This window comes from Carcharodon carcharias, chromosome 4, assembly GCF_017639515.1.
Source record: "Carcharodon carcharias isolate sCarCar2 chromosome 4, sCarCar2.pri, whole genome shotgun sequence".
NCBI lineage: Eukaryota > Metazoa > Chordata > Chondrichthyes > Lamniformes > Lamnidae > Carcharodon > Carcharodon carcharias.
In genome coordinates, this window is record NC_054470.1 from 72,248,697 (window position 1) to 72,267,008 (window position 18,312).

General features: G+C 44.2%; 1 protein-coding gene across 1 annotated transcript in view; it reads right to left on the reverse strand.

Moving 5' to 3' along the window:
- uba6 (ubiquitin like modifier activating enzyme 6) overlaps nt 1-18,312 on the reverse strand; it is a 136,205-nt gene that overhangs the window by 32,046 nt on the left and 85,847 nt on the right. Inside the window, exons 18-20 of the mRNA XM_041186377.1 lie at nt 15,367-15,444; nt 9,014-9,195; nt 2,768-2,873 (exon numbers count right to left, since the gene is read on the reverse strand). Coding sequence (XP_041042311.1) covers nt 2,768-2,873; nt 9,014-9,195; nt 15,367-15,444 — 366 coding nt within the window. The remainder of the gene's footprint in view (nt 1-2,767; nt 2,874-9,013; nt 9,196-15,366; nt 15,445-18,312) is intronic.

Below are 18,312 nucleotides of genomic sequence, written 5' to 3' on the forward strand. Positions count from 1 at the left end.
AGAATTGGCATGGCTCATTAAAAAAAAACAATACCAGTGTACAAGACTTTGGGCAGAATTTTTCATTCTGGGGACTGAGTGCAGTGGCGGGCAGGATAAGCTGCGTGTTTTTGACTGGGCAGGTTCTAACCTCATTAATTATGCATTTGTGAGCTGCTCACAGAATCACATGGCAGGGCAGCCACTGATTCATCCATCCCGCTGTCACCTTATGGAGTCGAAGGTCTTGGCGCCATATTAAAACGCAGCCCGAACACACACATTGACTCTCTACAGCCCAGCTATTTTTGTACGGATTTCCTGAGAAGGCCCCCTGGACAAAGAAGCCCTGCACCCCAAGGTCCAGCCACAACTCACTGGTGGCTATCCTCAATGTTGTCTGCAAATGCTGTAATGTCCTCTTCGCGAGGGATGGAATCAGAACGTCCATCAAGCTCACCTCGTTGGCCTGGGAGGTGGAGGGGGCGGGGGGGGGGGGGTGGCGGTGCGTGGTGGGTGGTGGTCGCAGCAGGGGTGTGCACTGCTGGGGTGCAAAAAAGAAATATCCTGCAGTGCAGGAAGAGGATGAATGATCTAATCCGCTCCGCCAGGGTAAGTCAACCTGCTCACTCCAAACTCTCATTTGCATAATGGCATCAAGCACTCAGAGTTACAATTAGGGGTCTCACACACTAGTAGCGGAGGAACTGAGGGCATCCTGGCTTGCAGGTTGAGCCGCTAGTTAGGAAGGTAAATGCAATGTTGGCATTTATTTCGAGAGGACTAGAATATAAAAGCAGGGATGTGCTGCTGAGGCTTTATAAGGCTCTGGTCAGACCACATTTAGAATATTGTGAGCAATTTTGGGCCCCATATCTCAGGAAGGATGTGCTGGCCCTGGAGAGGGTCCAGAGGAGGTTCACGAGAACGATCCCAGGAATGAAAGGCTTAACATATGAGGAACATTTGAGGACTCTGGGTCTATACTCGATGGAGTTTAGAAGGATGAGGGGGGGGTCTGATTGAAACTTACAGAATACCGAAAGGCCTGGATAGAGTGGATGTGGGGAAGATGTTTCCATTAGTAGGAGAGACTAGGACCCAAGGGCACAGCCTCAGAGTAAATGGAAGACCTTTTAAAATAGAGGTAAGGAGAAACTTCTTTAGCCAGAGAATGGTGAATCCATGGAATTCATTGCCACAGAAGGCTGTGGAGGCCAGGTCATTGAGTGTATTTAAGATGGAGATAGATAGGTTCTTGATTGGTAAGGGGATCAAAGGTTACGGGGAGAAGGTGGGAGAATGGGGTTGAGAAACTTAATGGCGGAGCAGACTCGATGGGGCGAATGGCCTAATTTCTGCTCCTATGTCTTATGGTTTAACATTATATCTCCCTTGCACACCTTACCACCACCATCTCATCTATAATCCAGCACAAACAGCATCCTCAGCCCTTAATAGGGAGGGCTCAGCACATACAGCAGGCATGCAAGCTTCCCAACGTCTCCTCCATCCCTTTTGATCACATTCCATCTATTTGTCTTCAAGCAGGCAAAGCTGGCCCACAACAGGGGGTAGAGATCCCAGACAGGAAGATGGACGGCAGAAATCCCATCACTCCCATCGAGGAGGCGGCAGCTGAGTTGGCGCCCCTCACCCCCAATCATGAGTCTGCGTGAAACCCTTCCCTCTTTTGCAAAACTAAGCCCCCTTCCCCCCATCTAGAGTCTGCATGCACATCCTCCCTTCGTGTCATATTCACCCCACCAATTCCCCTCCCAAGTCTGTGCACAGCCCTTCCATATCAGCCTCCAGCTTCCCCAACCCCAGTCACCCCTCTTTTTGTCATGCCCCTCCATTGTTCCTAATACCCCCACCCACCCCCAGTGATCCTGTGCCTTATTCTCTCCTCCCCTGTTCCCTTCACCCTCATGTCACTGCCTTCTATTCCCCCCAATCCTCCACCCCAAAGCAGCTCTCTGCTGGCAAAGTACAGCCCTACCTACACCTAGCAGCACCCTGTGTGAGAGCAGCTCCCTGTGAGAGCAGCCCTGCTGCGCCAGTGTGAAAAGCCCTGCCTGCGCCCCACAGCACCCAGTGTGAACAGCTCACACCCAATGTGAACAGTCCGGCCTGTGCCCCACATCACCCAGTGCGAATAGTCCTGCCTGCAAATCCCACGTCTCACCTGAGCAGCAGCAGCTTTGGCAACGGTGACAAGCTGGAGTAGCGCTGTTGCTGGTAGGCTTTCAATGTTGAACGCACCTCAAAGTCATTAGTGAAATGAAGGTCATCAGATGCACACCACTCACGTGAATCAGAAGGTCTAATTTCCCGCTGGTGTGGCACATAATTAGGAGGGAGAATGTGATTCCAGTGAGTTGCGTTTCTAACAAGCATTCATGACAGCACTCAACCTGCCATCAGGCCATCATAAAAGTGCCCAAGGGGGAAAATTCTGACTTGTTTTCCCACCAGCAGAAATTCCACTTTTGGCCTCACTCCGAATTTTCTGCTCCTGCCCACCACAGCATCTGTTGGCAGGACCAGAAAATTCCACCTTTTTTCTTTCATGGATGGGAGAACTGCATGTCTAAAGTCATAGAGGTCTACTGTCAGCTGTACATTTAGAGAAATTAATTTTGAATTCTGTGACATGATTTGTTACTAAACATTTGCAGCTTTCTCTCTTGCATTGTTCTTGTCCTATAATTCAATTTTCCCAATTTGACTGTGAGTTAGAAGCAAAGCATAGGGCTATTGCACTGTTTAGAAGTAATACACTTACATGGCTGTTGTAACTCTCTGTCAGGTTTGGCACAATGACTTCAGTGTGTCCTTTTGTACCCATAGTTCCTGAATCTAGAAGAGGACACTGATTTGATACACATCGACTGTAAATGAAAATTTAACGAGAGTTAACTCTTAACTAAATAAGCAACAGTTGATCAAGAAAAGTTACTGTAATTCATAGACATAAATTGCAACTATTCCATACAAGCTAGACAAAACTTGCACCTGATGGAATTTACACAAACAATAGGTTATCCCACTTACACAAAAAAAATCAAACCATCTTACATAAAAACAATGGAATAAATTGATTAATAAAGTCTAATAGTTAATAGCTGTTTTTCATTCTTCCATTGATGTGGGCCAGCATTAATTGCCCATCCCTAATTGCCCTCAAGAAGATGGTGGTGAGCTTCCTTCTTGAACCACTGCAGTCCATGCAGTGACAGTGCTGTTCAGGAGGGAGTTCCAGGATTTTGACCCAGCGACAGTGAAGGAACAGCAATGCAGTTCCACGTCAGGTTGGTGTGTGATTTGGAGGGGAACTTACAGGTGGTGGTGTTCCCATGCATCTGTTACCCTTGTGTCCTTCTAGTTGTCAATGTCTTATTAATTACATTAAGATTTAATGGCAATTACATTGTCAAATAGGTGATGGTTATTTGTACACTTATAAATGGGGGTACTCTCCTGCGGCTATGTTTGTGGCCAGGTGTCCCTGGAAAGGGAGCACGTGGTGTCTGTCAGCATAAAAGAGGCCTTCTGCGGGGGCTGGGGTGCTTTATCGACCCCCCTAATCATGTTTTAATTTGAGTTTTAAGAATTTTTTCTTTTTGCAATATACCTTTAAGGGCTGCCTTTTGATTTGTCCCTTGATTTGTTAATTTAGTTTATTTGGTTTCACCAAAATAGTATACATGGGGATAGCTGGGACATGGAGGCGGGAGTAGTGCTGAATGTGAACTAAGTCAAACTCTCACCAGCAACGAAAGCAGTCGTGTATTATTTCTAACTTCACCAACCGGCGTGGATCCGATTAACATGAGGTGGGAGAGGTCACAAGTTTGGAAGGTGCTGTCAAAGGAGTCTTGGTGAGTTGCTGCAGTGTATCTTGTAGATGGTACACACTGCTGCCACTGTGCGTTGGTGGTGGAGGGAGTGGATGTTTAAGGTGGTGGATGGGATGCTAACCAAGCAGGCTGTTTTGTCCTAGATGGTGTCAAACTTTTTTGGAGTTGCATCCATCCAGGCAAGCGGAGAGTGTTCCGCCGCACTCCTGACTTGTGCCTTGTAGATGGTGGGCAGGAGGTGAGTTACTCTCTGCAGAATTCCCAGCCTTTGACCTGCTCTTGTCGCCACAGTCCAGTTCAGTTTTTGCTCAATGCTAACCCCCAGGACGTTGATAGTGGGGGATTCAGTGATGGTAATGCCTTTGAACGTCAAGGGGCAATGGTTAAATTCTCTCTTGTTGGAGGTGGTCATTGCCTGGAACATGTGTGGCATGAATGTTACTTGCCGCTTATCAGCTCAAGCTGGAAGGTTGTCCATGTCTTGCTGCATATGGGCATGAACTGACATTGGTGCAATCATCAGCAAACATCCACTCTTCTGACCCTTTGATGGAGCGAAGGTCATTGATGAAGCAGCTGAAGATGGTTGGGCCTAGGACATTACCCTGATGAACTTTTGCAGTGATGTCCTGAAACTGAGATGATTGACTTCAAACAACCACAACCATCTTTCTTTGTGCTTGGTGTGACTCCAGTCAGTGGAGAGATTTCCCCTTCATTCCCATTGGCTCCAGTTTTACCAGGGCTGCTTGATGCCACACCCAGTTAAATGCTGCCTTGATGTCATGGGCACCTCTTCAGTTCAGGTCTTTTGTCTATGTTTGGACTAAGACTGTAATGAGGTTAGGAGCAAAATGGCTCTGGTAGAACCCAAACCGAGCATCAGTGAGTATGTTATTGTTCAGTAAGTGCCACTTGATAGCACAGTCAATGACACTTTCCATCCCTTTGCTGATGACTGAGAGTAGACTGATGGGGCGGTAACTGATCGGGTTGGATTTGTCCGCTTTTTGTGGACAGGACATACCTAGGCAGTTTTCCACATTGCTGGGTGGATGCCAGTGTTGTAGCCATCTTGGAACAGCTTGGCTAGGAGCACGACAAGTTCTGGAGCACAAGTCTTCAGTACTATTGCCAGAATATTGTCAAGGCCCACAGCTTTTGCAGTATCCAGTGCCTTCAACCGTTTCTTGATATCAGATGGAGTGAATCAAATTGGTTCAAGACTGGCATCTGTGATGCTGGGGACCTCGGGGAGGCAGCAATGGATAGCTGAAAGATTGTTGCAGATGCTTCGGCCTTGTCTTTTGCACTGGAGTGCTGGGCTTTCCCATCATTGAGGATGGGGATATTTGTGGAGCCTCCTCCTCCTGTTAGCTGTTCAATTGTTCAGCACTCATGACTGGATGTGGCAGGACTGCAGAGCTTAAGTCCGATCCGTTGGTTGTGGGATCACTTAGCTATGTCTATCACATGCTGCTTTCACTGTTTGGCATGCAAGTAGTGCTGTGCTGTAGCTTCACACCTCATTTTTAGACATGCCCTCCTGCACTCTTCACTGAATCAGGATTGATCCCCTGGTTTGATAGCAATGATAGAGTGGAGGATATGCTGGGCTATGAGGTTACAGATTATGGTCATATAGAATCTGCTGCTGCTGATGGCCCACAGTGCTTCATGAATGCCAAGTTCTGAGTTGCTACATCTGTTCTAAATCTATCCCATTTAGCAAAGTGTTAGTGCCACACAACACAATGGAGGGTATCCTCGATGTGGTGATGGGACTTCGTCTCCACAAGGACTTTGCAGTGGTCACTCCTGCCAATACTGTGAAGGATAAATGCATCTGCAACAGGTACATTGGGGAGAATGGGGTGAAGTCGGTTTTTCCCTCTTGTTGGTTCCCTCATCACTTGCTACGGACCCAGTATAGCAGCTGTGTCCTTTAGGATTTGGCCAGCTCAATCAATAGTGGTGCTACTGAGCCAGTCCTGGTGATGGATATTGAAGTTCCCCACCCAGAGTACATTGTGTTCTTATCATGCTCAGTGCTTCCTCCAAATGGTGTTCAAAGGCACTAATTCATCAACTGGGTGGTAATCAGGAGGTTTCCTTGTGCAAATTTGACCAGATGCGATGAGACTCCATGGGGTTCAGAGTCAATGTTGAGAACTCCCAGGGCAACTCCCTCCCGAATGTATACCACTCTGCTGGGTCTGTCCTGCTAGTGGGACAGGACGTACCCAGGGATGGTGTTGGTGGTATCTGGGAAGTTATGATTCCATGAGTATGACTATATCAGACTGTTGCTTGATTAGTCTGTGGGACAGCTCTCCCTATTTTGACAAAAGCCCCAGATGTCAGTTAGCAGAACTTTACAGGATCGAGAGGGCTGGGTTTGCTATGGTCGTTTTCAGTGCCTCGATCAATGTCAGATGATGTGTGTGGTTTCATTCCTTTTTGTACATTTTGTAGCTGCTTTAATACAACTGAGTGGCTTGCTAGGCCATTTCAGAGAGCTTTTAAGAATCAACCACATTGTTGTGGGTCTGGAGTCACGTGTAGGCCAGACAAGTAAATGCAGTAGATGTTCTTCCCTCAAGAACTTTAGTGAACCAGATAGGTTTTTATGACAATTGGCAATGGTTTCATGGTCACCATTACCGAGGCTAACTTTTTAATTCCAGATTCCTTGCCTACAGTTATTGCTATTCAAAATGTAATTCAATGGCTGTGAAACACTTCGGGATGTTCTTGTATTATATAAAATCCTAGGGGGTAGAAATTTCACCCAAAATTAGTGCAACCTACACAAAAGATCCTGGAATTTTAAACACACATTTTGCTGAGTCCAAGTGGAGTTTCCACAATTTTTTGTGCAGCTTAAAAAACACTGTACTGGAAACTGACCCTGCCTCCCGGATGAGTTAATCACCACTGGGAGTTTCCACTAATTGCGCTCAATTGAAGGCTTTCAAGGGGGCTCTAAAAATTAATCTGGTTACAAAGGGTGCAAGAACATGAATAGACATAATTTAAAAGGTTTTGAATGTAATTATACATGTAATTATAATTTGGCGACTGCACACAGTACTTCAGCTGTGGCCTCACCAAGGTTCTATACAACTCCAACATGACCTCAGAGATAAAAACAAAAAACCTGCGGATGCTGGAAATCCAAAACAAAAACAGAATTACCTGGAAAAACTCAGCAGGTCTGGCAGCATCGGCGGAGAAGTCTTTTCTTCTCCGCCGATGCTGCCAGACCTGCTGAGTTTTTCCAGGTAATTCTGTTTTTGTTTCCAACATGACCTCCCTACTTTTGTAATCTATGCCTTGATTGATAAAGGCAAGTGTCCGATATGCCTTTTTCACCACCCCACTAACATGCCCCTCCGCCTTCAGAGATCCATTGGCACACATGCCAGGGTCCTTTGTTCCCCAGAACTTCCTAGTGTGATGCACATTGAATGCTTCCTTCCCAAATTACTGCTTCCAAAGTGCATCACCTTATACTGTTCAGGGTTAAATTCCATCTGCCACTTATCTGCCCATTTGACCTTCCTGTAGCCCAAGATACTCAACCTCACTGTTAACCACCTAGCCAATCTTTGTGTCATCCGCAAACTTCCTAATCCTACCCCCCACATAGTCATCAATGTCGTTTATAAAAATGACAAATAATAGGGGACCCAGCACAGATCTCTGTGGGACGCCACTGGACACTGACTTCCAATCCCTAAAGCATCCTCTCTGTCTCCTACAACTAAGCCAATTTTGAATCCACCTTATCAAATTATCCTGTATCCCATGTGCATTTGCCTTCTTTATAAGTCTCCCTTGTAGGACCTTGTCAAAGGCTTTGCTGAAATCCATATAAACTACCTCAACTGCACTACCTTCATCTACACACCTGATCGCCTCCTCAAAAAATTCAAATTTGTTAGGCATGACCTCCCTCTGACAAAGCCATGCTGACTATCCCTGATCAAACCATGCCTCTCCAAGTGGAAATAGATTCTCTCCTTCAGAATTTTCTCCAATAGTTTCCCTATCATTGACATGAGACTCACTGGTCTGTAGCTCCCTGGCTTATCTCTACAACCCTTCTTAAATAGCAGAACCACATTAGCTGTTCTCCAGTCCTTTGGCACCTCTCCTGTGGCCAGAGAGGAATTAAAAAATTGGGTCAGAGCCCCTGCGATCTCCTCCCTTGTCTCTCTCAGCAGTCTGCGACACAAATCACCTAGACCTGGAAATGTGTCCACTTTTAAGCCTGCCATGACCTCCAATACCTTGTTATTCCTTATATCAATTTGCTCAAGAACCTTGGAGTCTCTCTCCCGGAGTTCACTACCTTCATCCTCATTCTCTTGGGTGAAGGCAGATGTGAAGTATTCGTTCAACACTCTTCCAATGTCCTCTGGCTCCACCATAGATTGCCTCCTTGGTCCCTACTCTTTCACTGGTTATTCTCTTCCCATTGATATACATATAGAATATCTTCGGATTTTCCTTTTTACCAGCCAGAGCTTTCTCATATCCCCTCTTTGCTTTCCTAATTGCTTTCTTAAGCTCCACCCTGCACTTTCTGTACTCCACTAATGCCTCCGCTGATTTGCTCTCACACTCTCAGCAATTTAACTTCACTGTTTACCTTGTTAGCAGAACATTGACAAGACAGTCAGCTCTTTGCTCTCATTAAATTTAACCAGTATTCAAATGGAACACTCGTGGAGAGTACTACTTTCTAGCTTCCAGTGTGAAATGAAGCCAGCAGTTTGATTTCAGGTTTGTTTAGTGCTACCCTCAACAGGCAACAACATCATAATAATGATGTAAGGCACAGGTTCTCAATTCTCCCAGAAAACATGGGCAGCATTGTGGACCTTGATCCTAAAAGGCTGGCAAAACCACCAACACACAAATTCCCAAATAATATAGATACAATGTAGCTTATTCATTTATTATAAACCAGTAATAAGGATGCAAACCTTCACTTCCTTGGTTCTTTAAAAAAGCAATTTTTAAATTTGAGAACAAGTGGGCTCAGTTTAAATTACATGAAGGTGCTTGATAATTAGTAAACCAATGCTAGTTAGGTGTCAAGTCTATTCTAAGACATTACTCTCTATATCCCATCTACAGACAGCTTTCCATTTATCCATTACCTGTCAACATATCTCCTTGCTTCCACGTTATCCAGTGCGGTGATCACAACGTCCATTTGGCTGTAAAAATTATCACCATAAATGTTCTCTGTGGATGGACACACTTTGTTTAGGTGAGAATCTATTTTTATCTGGGGATTTATCGCCAAGGTGGCTGATGCAGCTGTGTAGCTCTTTGGTTTCTGACAAGGAAACAAAGATCACAGATTGTTATAAGGAAAGCACTGAACATGTTGGTAAAATGACAGAAGGTTGATCACTACAAGGCTGCAATTCCTTGATTGAGTTCAACTATAACTGCAGTGGTACTAGAATCCCAATGCATTGGGGACCTGCGCTCCTCATTTCACTGGAGTTTCCAGCATCAGGGCAGGGTTCATACCAAAATTTATTGGACAGCCTCAACTAAAGAATGGGCAAGACCGTCCAAGCACAAGATACTGCTCCCAGCACTCATTAGATAACAATGGACCTGGGAGAACTTTGTACAGTTTTCTTCTCCTTATCTAAGGAAAGATATATTTGCATAGAGGGAGTGCCATGGAGGTTCACCAGACTAATCCCTGGGATAGCGGGATTGTCTAAGGAGGAGAGATTGAGGAAACTGGGCCTGTATTCTTTAGAGTTTTGAAGAATGTGAGATGATCTCATTGAAACTTACAGATTTCTTACAGGCGTGACAGGATAGATGTGGACTGGATGTTTTTCCTGCCTGGTAAGTCTAGAACAAGTGATGCAATCTCAGAATAAGGGGCAGGCCATTTAAGACTGAGATGAAGAGGAATTTCTTCACTTAGAGTGGTGAATCTTTGGAATTCTCTACCCCAGAAGGATATGGAATCACTGAGCATATTCAAGACTGAAATCGATAGATTTCTGGATACTAATGACATCAAGGGATATGGGGATAGTGGGGGAAAATGGTGTGGAGGTAGATGATCAGCCATGATCTGTTTGAATAGCAGAGCAGATTTAGTGGGCCAAATGGCCTACTCATGCTCCTGTGTTTCTATTAGGGAGAGAAAGTGGCTACAAATTAGGCCTTTTTTTTAAAAAAAAGGATTGATTTCCCTGGTGCTGCCTACACTCTGCTGGTGTGCTTCAGGCAAAGTCTCAGACCCAGACACCCCAATAGACCCCACTCCTACCAACCCAGTGGTTTAGATACTACCTAGTATTTTGCCGGTATTCCGGTCGCTCGGCACAGAGGAGGTCTGAACCCCTGAGAGAGGAGTCATTGATGGTGGAGGATACAGATTATGTTTACGGAGCCATGAGCTCCACAAACATAAAATGCACAAGATGACTGATTCTTACTATCGAGGAATTTCCAGATCTTGACATAATATGCATATTACATGAAAATAAATACTTTGACACCTGATTTTTTTTTTTGGAACACATTGTCAAGGGGACAAATGCAATTTGAACTCTTTAAAAAAAAAAAATCAACAAAAACACAAATAACTTCGCTTTCTAAAGTATGTACTGCACTTTCACTACAGTATTTAGATACCACTTTTAAGGCAAAAAAAAATTGCTAAGGTGTGCCACAGAGTGACAAGAAAAATTAGATGCTGAGTCAAAGACAGATGAGGAAGGGTAACTGAAAGCTTGCTCAAGGTGATGGGGTTTTACTGCTCGTCTTAAAAGAGGAGAGAAAGATGGTGAGGCAGATGGATGTAGGCAGGAAATTCCAGAGTGTGGGGTTAGGCAGTCAAAGACACAATTGCCAATAGTTTAGGAATCTGCTTACTGGCTAATTTTAATGTCAACCTAGATCACCACATTTTCTGTTTTTTTGGTCTCTGAATATTTGCATTTTTTTAATAGGAATATCAGTGCTGGAGAATGGAACACTTCAAGACGAGGTTGTCTTAAGTCAATTTTGACTGACAAATGCATAGGCAAACTCCCTCAAAATGAGACTTAATCCCTAAACTTGTAAGAGCGCCCTTGATAAGTGTAATATTTTGAAGAAAGATGGGAGCAGGGTTGCAGAAGGGAAAGTAGAACTGTGGTAACATTCAGTTGCCCAAGTTAGAACAGAGCGAAGCATGGATCTGTCCATCAGAAATGAGAACCCCTCTTGGCAGCACAAAAGGCTTGCATGGTGTGATGTGTCAGTGATGATGGTGGAAAACATGAAAGAAGGTCCTCAGAGATTGTAGTCAAATGTCACAGAAAGGTAGTAAAGAAGCAGAGGAGTGTAGGCACATGGATGCACGAGTGAAGAAGGAGCAGCTGTTAACTACAACATCCAAGCCGGTTCAATTTATGTGTTGTACAAGGTTGGAAATGTTCTAGCTGGTGCATTCTTTGCTTCAATGATACAACAAGCTTCAAACATTTTCCAATAACAGGAAAAAAAGAAAATATTAAAAGTTTCCCAAAAAAGCAGTTACTCATTCCATAATTCTTCCTTTTGAACATAATTATGTTTCTTAAAGTGTGATTGGCAATTCTAGAAGTTACTTTAACTGTGCAGAATTTAAATTATGTCTGAGTGAGAAGGCTGAGAGTTTCAAGTCCCACTCCAGGATGTTGAAAGAAACTAAACTAACACTCCAGTGCAGTACTGAAGGGGCACTGCATTGTCATTGGTACCAGCTTTTGGATGAAACATTAAACCATGGTCCCACCTGTTCTCTCAGCAGGCCATAAAACATCCCACGGAGCTGTTTTTTTTAATATTCATTTACAGGATGTGGGCATCACTGGCTAGGCCAGCATTTAGTACCCATCCCTAATTGCCCTTGAGAAGGTGGTGGCGAGCTGCCTTCTTAAATGGCTGCAGTCCATGTGGTGTAGGTACACCCACACACCCAGCAACAGGGAAGGAACGGCGATATATTTCCAAGTCAGGATGGTGAGTAGCTTGGAGGGGAACTTCGAGGTAGTGGTGTTCCCAAGTATCTGCTGCCCTTGTCCTTCTAGATGGTAGTGGTTGTGGGTTTAGAAGGTGCTGCTGAAGGAGCTTTGGTGAGTGAATTTCAGCAGTGCATCTTGCAGATGGTACACACTGCTGCCACTGTTCGTCAGTGGTGGAGGGAGTGAATGTTTGTGGGTGGGGTGTCAATCAAACAAGCTGCTTTGTCCTGGGTGGTGACAAGCTTTTTGAGTGTTGCTGGAGCTGCACTCATCCAGGCAAGTAGAGAGTATTCCATCACACTCCTGACTTGTGCCTTGTAGATAGTGGACAGGCTTTGGGGAGTCAGAAGGTGAATTATTCACTGCAGGATTTCTAGCCTCTGACTGCTCTTGTAGCCACAGTATTTATATGGCTAGTCCAGTTCAGTTTCTGGTCAACAGTAACCCCCAGGGTGTTGATAGTTGGGATTTCAGCGACGATAATGCTATTGACCATCAAGGGGCGCTAGTTAGATTCTCTCTCGTTGGAGAGAGTCATTGCCTAGCACTTGTGTGGCACGAATGTTACTTATAAGTTGAAGATCCAAGGAGTACTTCTTGGCCAGCATTCTCTCAGTCAGCAACCCCAAAAAGCAGATCTTTGCATTGCTGTTTGTGGGACTGTGGTGAACAATTTGTGCAAGACATTTCCTACATTACTGTGACTACACTTCAAAGGTATTTTATTGGCTGTAAAATGCTTTGGGACATCCTGAGGTCATGAAAGGCACTGTATAAATGCAAGTTCTTTTCTCCCTCCTTTCACAGACCCATTCACTTTCAAACGGAGGCAGAGGACTCAATATTAACACCTCCACAATGGTCAGGAGAGTTTTGGAAGTGGGTTGGGAGAGGAGTTGGTGGGTGGCGAGATGGTGGTGAAAAAGACAACAGAGAAAACCACATCCCAAGTTTCTAAGAAAACCAAAACTTCTGGGTAGACTGAAACCGGTTGAGGCTATATAAAGGGATGCAGAACCATCCAAGCTCAGTCGTAGCAACTGATGAGTCCATTGGAGGAGTACAGGTAAGTTGAAGACGACAGAGGCTAGATTCAGAAATAAAGAATAAGTTGCTGCAGCTGTTTCTGTCACTTGAAGATAACATTGGTGGATCCATGCCATCCAGACCGGACCGAGTTGAGGTAGTTCTGCAGAAATGTGCCATTTGTGGTGAAGACCATGCCCATGGAACTCAGGTTTGTTGTGTGCTACTGCCAGCTGAGATCAGGTTATATCCTAGAAGGAGGGGGGCTGAAATTCTTCATAACACAGACAGAAAGTTTTGAAGGATTTTGTGACAGAGTTTGATGATCTGTGTATCATGTGGATTGCTGAGTCAATTCCTAAAATCTGTCTTTGTTGTTTCTGCCATTAAATGTGTAAATTATAGCTTATAATCAACCACAGCTTGCCTGTTAATTCATGTTTAACTTATGATGATTCTGGGTTGTAGGGTATTGATGGTTAATTCAGTATTTAGTGTTTGCATGGTTTTGCTCTTGTATAGCAAAAATTATTTTTTAAACCATGGAATCTTGTGACTTCACTCTTTCAGTAAATAACTCGGATTTTGGATTTTTAAATTTTTTTTTTAAAGTGTTACTGGTCTCTGGGGGAATCATAATTGTCATTTGTACAATGCCAGGTTTTTGTGGCATCAGATTTTCGCATTGTGGAGAGATGGCACACTATATCAACATATTTAAATCAGGCTCAAACTGCACACTTGGCAACCAAATTTAAAATTCACCGTTGCTGCTTGGGGTTCTCAGGATTTGGGGAAACATGACAGTGGAAAGGAGGCAGGAGTTGTGGCTCCACAAAATACCCTTTCCAGCCTGGGATGCTCCCCCGACCCCCTTGAGATTTATTCGTCATGGGATGTGGAAGTCACTTGCTAGGCCAGCATTTACTGCCCATCCTTAATTGCCCTCGAGAAGGTGGTGGTGTGCTGCCCTGTTGAACTGCTGCAGTCCATGTGTTATAGGAGCGCCCACAGTGTTGTTAGGAAGGGAGTTCCAGGATTTTGATCCAGCAACAGTGAAGGAATGGCGATATAGTTCCAAGTGTGGATGGTGTGTGGCTTGGAGGGGAACTTGCAGGTGGTGGTGTTCCCATGCATCTCCTGCCCTTGTCCTTTTAGATGGTAGAGGTCTTGGGTTTGGAAGCTGCTGACGAAGGAGCCTTGTTCAGTTGCTGCAGTGCATCTTGTAGGTAAAAACATAGAAAATAAGAGCAATAGGTCATTCTGCCCTTTGATCCTGCTCTGCCATTCAATATGATCATGGCTGATTCTGTGTCTCAACACCATACACACTGCTGCCACTGTGCATTCAGTGGTGGAGGGAGTGGATGTTCAAGATGGTGGATATGGTGCCAATCCAGCAAGCTGCTTTGTCCTAGACGATGTCAAGTTTCCCGTGCATTGTTGGAGCTGCACTCCCGGCAAGTGGGGAGTATTCCATCACACTACTGACATGTGCTTTGTAGATGCTGGACAGGTTTTGGGGAGTCAAGAGGTGTTACTCCCGGTAGAATTCCCAGCCTCTGACCTACTCTTGTAGCTACAGTACGTATGTGGCTGGTTCAGTCCAGTTTCTGGTCATGGTGGCACTCCCAGGATGTCAATAGTGGGAGAGTCAGCAATGGTAATGCCATTGAATGTCAATGGGAGATTCCCTCTTATTGGAGATAGTCATTGCCTGGTACTTATGTGGTGTGAATGTTACTTGCCACTTATTAGCCCAAACCTGAATATTGTCCATTCTTGCTGCACATGGGCACAGACTGCTTCAGTATCAGAGATGTGAATGTGAACATTGCGAATGATTGCACAAACATCCCCGCTTCTGACCTTACGATGGAGGGAACGTCATTGATGAAACAGCTGAAGATTGTTGGGCCTAGGACACTACCCTGATGAACTCCTGCAGCGACGTCCTGAGATTGTGATGATTGACCTCCAACAACCTTGAGGAAACCTTCAGCTGATCATAGCCTTTCTCCACCTTTCTGCTCAAGCCACAACTTCCTCTCTTCCCCACATTCCCCCACCTCTCTCTTTCTCTCCAGAGTGCCAGCAACCACAACAAGGGAAATCAAGCTATGATCTACTGTCACTTATTATTCTTACTAGCTACCAAGCAGGCTGCCTGTTTACCCTATTGCTGGGCAGATCCAAAAAGGGAATAAGGTCCTGTTATTAAATTTGATAGGACCTCCACATCCTCAGCCTTGCAGGATTCTTCAGTCGCTTTCAGCCTCCCTCACAACCTCCCCAAACAGGAGGCCACTGTGTGTACATAATTCATGTGGATTGTACAGCTACTAAATTAATAAAGGATTTTAAGCAGGGCTGTGCAACATCTTTGACTTTTGAGGAACATCTTCCAGGTCTGGCAGAAGATACATTGACCAGCTCCAATTTATTCATTACAATACCTGTATGTGTCGAGGTCTGAAGAGAAACTGTCTGTTTAGATTGGATTTTTCTATTAAGTCAGGGTCTGTGATAGTTATCTGCAAAGGAATCACACCAAAGGTTAGGTGGTAAGATGAACATTGTACGTGCGTTGATTAAATTAACTCTTTCCCTTCCCTCCTCTGTTGCAAATGGCAGTGCCAACACGAGTCTGATAAACCCAGTTGATACCAAAGATATCTGCAGCTAAATAGCAATGTCTAGCTTTAACAAAGGGGCTGAATTTGGTTTTCAAATGTCGTCAGTTCTAATTTGGTTGACACTGCTTTCAGGCCCATTTAAATCTCAAGTGCAAATAGTACTTAATTCTCCAGCACAAGTTCATTTACAAGGTTATTCACCACCGTGCACAAACTCAAAAAGGATCCAGGGATAGTACTAGTGACAGAAAAGGAAAGTTATGGGTAAGATAAATTTTAAGAGACAGGATCAATTAAAAGGAATTCTCAGGATCCTAGGATAAAAATATAGAAAACTTTCGAGTGCCTTAAAAGACTTCTTAACTCATTAGTGATCTCTGCTAATGCTGAAAAGGTAGGAGATTAAAAGGTTGCAGTCAATGGAAAGGAAAGTGCAGTCATGTAATAATGGCCCAGTACCTTGCTTCCTGTTAGAAAGCTGATGAGAGTTCCTTTTCCACAGAGACCTCCATCCTGACATGTTTCAGGCTGTGCTCGAGACTTGCCACCCAAGGCATCAGACAGTTGAAAAATAGGCAGGTGCCTTCCCCTGTCCTTTTTTTTTTAAACATGAAGGTAGGACAGGAGCATCTCTCAGCCTTCAGACATTCAACTGCCAGCCCCAAAATCTCTAGCAATCTGGTGGAAATTTGTGCTGCTGGATTCCCCAGACTCTAATGCTCAGTTGTTACCTCAAAGTTGGGCAAAGAGATTATGTAATTTGATGAAAGTCTCAAGCTGTCCACAAATGGGGAATACTCTTTCTCCTACTGTGTAAATCCTCAACGGATTTAATCAGTTCATCATATTTCACTGTGTAAAATTTGAGGCATAACACTTCTCATTAGCTTGTTAAATGTTTCACAGAATTATGTAGAACTTATTACACAAATATAGGCCATTTGACCCAAGCAGTCTATATTGCCATTTTTATTCTACATGAGCAGTATTCCTAACCTCATGTGCCCACCTTTTTCCCTTTATTCTAATTTGCTTCAACTACCTAACCTATTCTTAAATGCCACCAGGATCTCTGCCTCAATCATTAGAGCTAGTACTGCATTCCACAGCCTCAACCTATTGTGCAAACAGTTTTCTCCCATTGTAAATCTCTTGGTCAAGGGTTTCTGCTTTGGACCTAATCAATGACCTGGGAACAAATTGTGCTCAAAATTGCGCAGGTTTTTAAAGAGAATTTTTTTGCTCAAGCTCATTTGCATATCGAACGTGGAATTTTCCATGAACCAGCACAATCGTGTAGTATTTTGAAATGTAGCTTTTTTAAAAAATGTATTAAAAAATATTAATTGATATATTTAAGAGTGGTAAACTGGTGCAGTTTGCTCAATATAGCTGAAAATGGGTTTATCACAAAAATAGGCATTTTTAATCAGCATTTAACCCAACATCTGTGAGCACCTGAATTTTAAATAATTGGAAATGACGGAAGTGGCGGGTGACCCTGGAAAGAGATCAGAGGCTACCAGGTGCGAAGGCAGGCTGGACGGAATGCCTGTCTCAGTGCTCTGGCACTTTGTCGAAGATTTCAAAAAATGAAGAAAACAAAAAACACCCCTCCATCCTCACCTCTCTCAACCCCTCACCCACATACTCCTTATGACTCATCCAATCCAGCCCATGCCACACACCCCCATTGTCCCTCATGCTCTCCATGCCAATATATGCTCCTTCACCCAACCCCATGGCCCTTTATAATTCCTATGCTTACCCGTGCCTCTCTACCATCCCCACGGCCCTTTATAGCCTCTATGCCCTTCTACCACCCCCATGGCTTTTTATAGCCTCAATACCAACCTATGCCCCTCTACAACCCACATGGCCCTTTACTGCCCCTAAGCCAACCCAATGCTGACTCATACCAACCCATGTCCCCCACCACCACTCTTTCCTTACACCTATCATGCCAACTCTCAGAATCCACCAGGGGTCAACCTCAGGGCTCATAATGAGGTTAAATAAAGTTCTTAAGTGTCTACCGATGTGACCGCTGTTTTTAAAAAAAACACTGACTGATAAAAATCCATTCACTACATTTAACTTCCTTTAATCCCTCATGAAAACAAGCATTTGTATTCATTGTTCCACTTCAAAGAGATTATAACCACTTAGAGCAGTCAAACTGTGAACTGACCAAGCACCCCACTGTGATAATGGTAGGTTGTGAAATCAATCACGCAGCAATAATCCTCAGGCTTATGTCAATATAAGAGTGAAATAGCAAGCATTTTTTATATAAACCACAGAGCAGTATGTCTTCTAATAGTCAAAGGGCAGGACATTTAAATGCATTGGCAGTTCTCCTGAACTTGACAGTTCCGAACAGTTTATACACTTTTTACACATATTCGTGTTTAATTTTAATAATCCCAAAAGGCACCCTCCCTTGCCAAAGAACTCTGGCAGCTTTAGGCCCTCTCCTACCAGGTCTAAAATGCACAAATTGTGTTTTGGACATCCCACTAGTCAAAATCAGATCTGACTGAGGCAGCTGCACCTTAACGTGTGCAGTTGCCTCCATGAACCACAAATGTGAAGTCTTGCTTCAATTGTATAGCAGTTTGGTCAGACCACACCTGGAGTTGTGTGTGCAGTTTTGGACCCCTTATCTCAGAAAGGATATTATTACCATAGAGGGAGTGCATTGAAGGTTCACCAGATTTTTTCCAGTGATGGCGGGACTGTCCTCTCAAGAGATTGGACAAACTG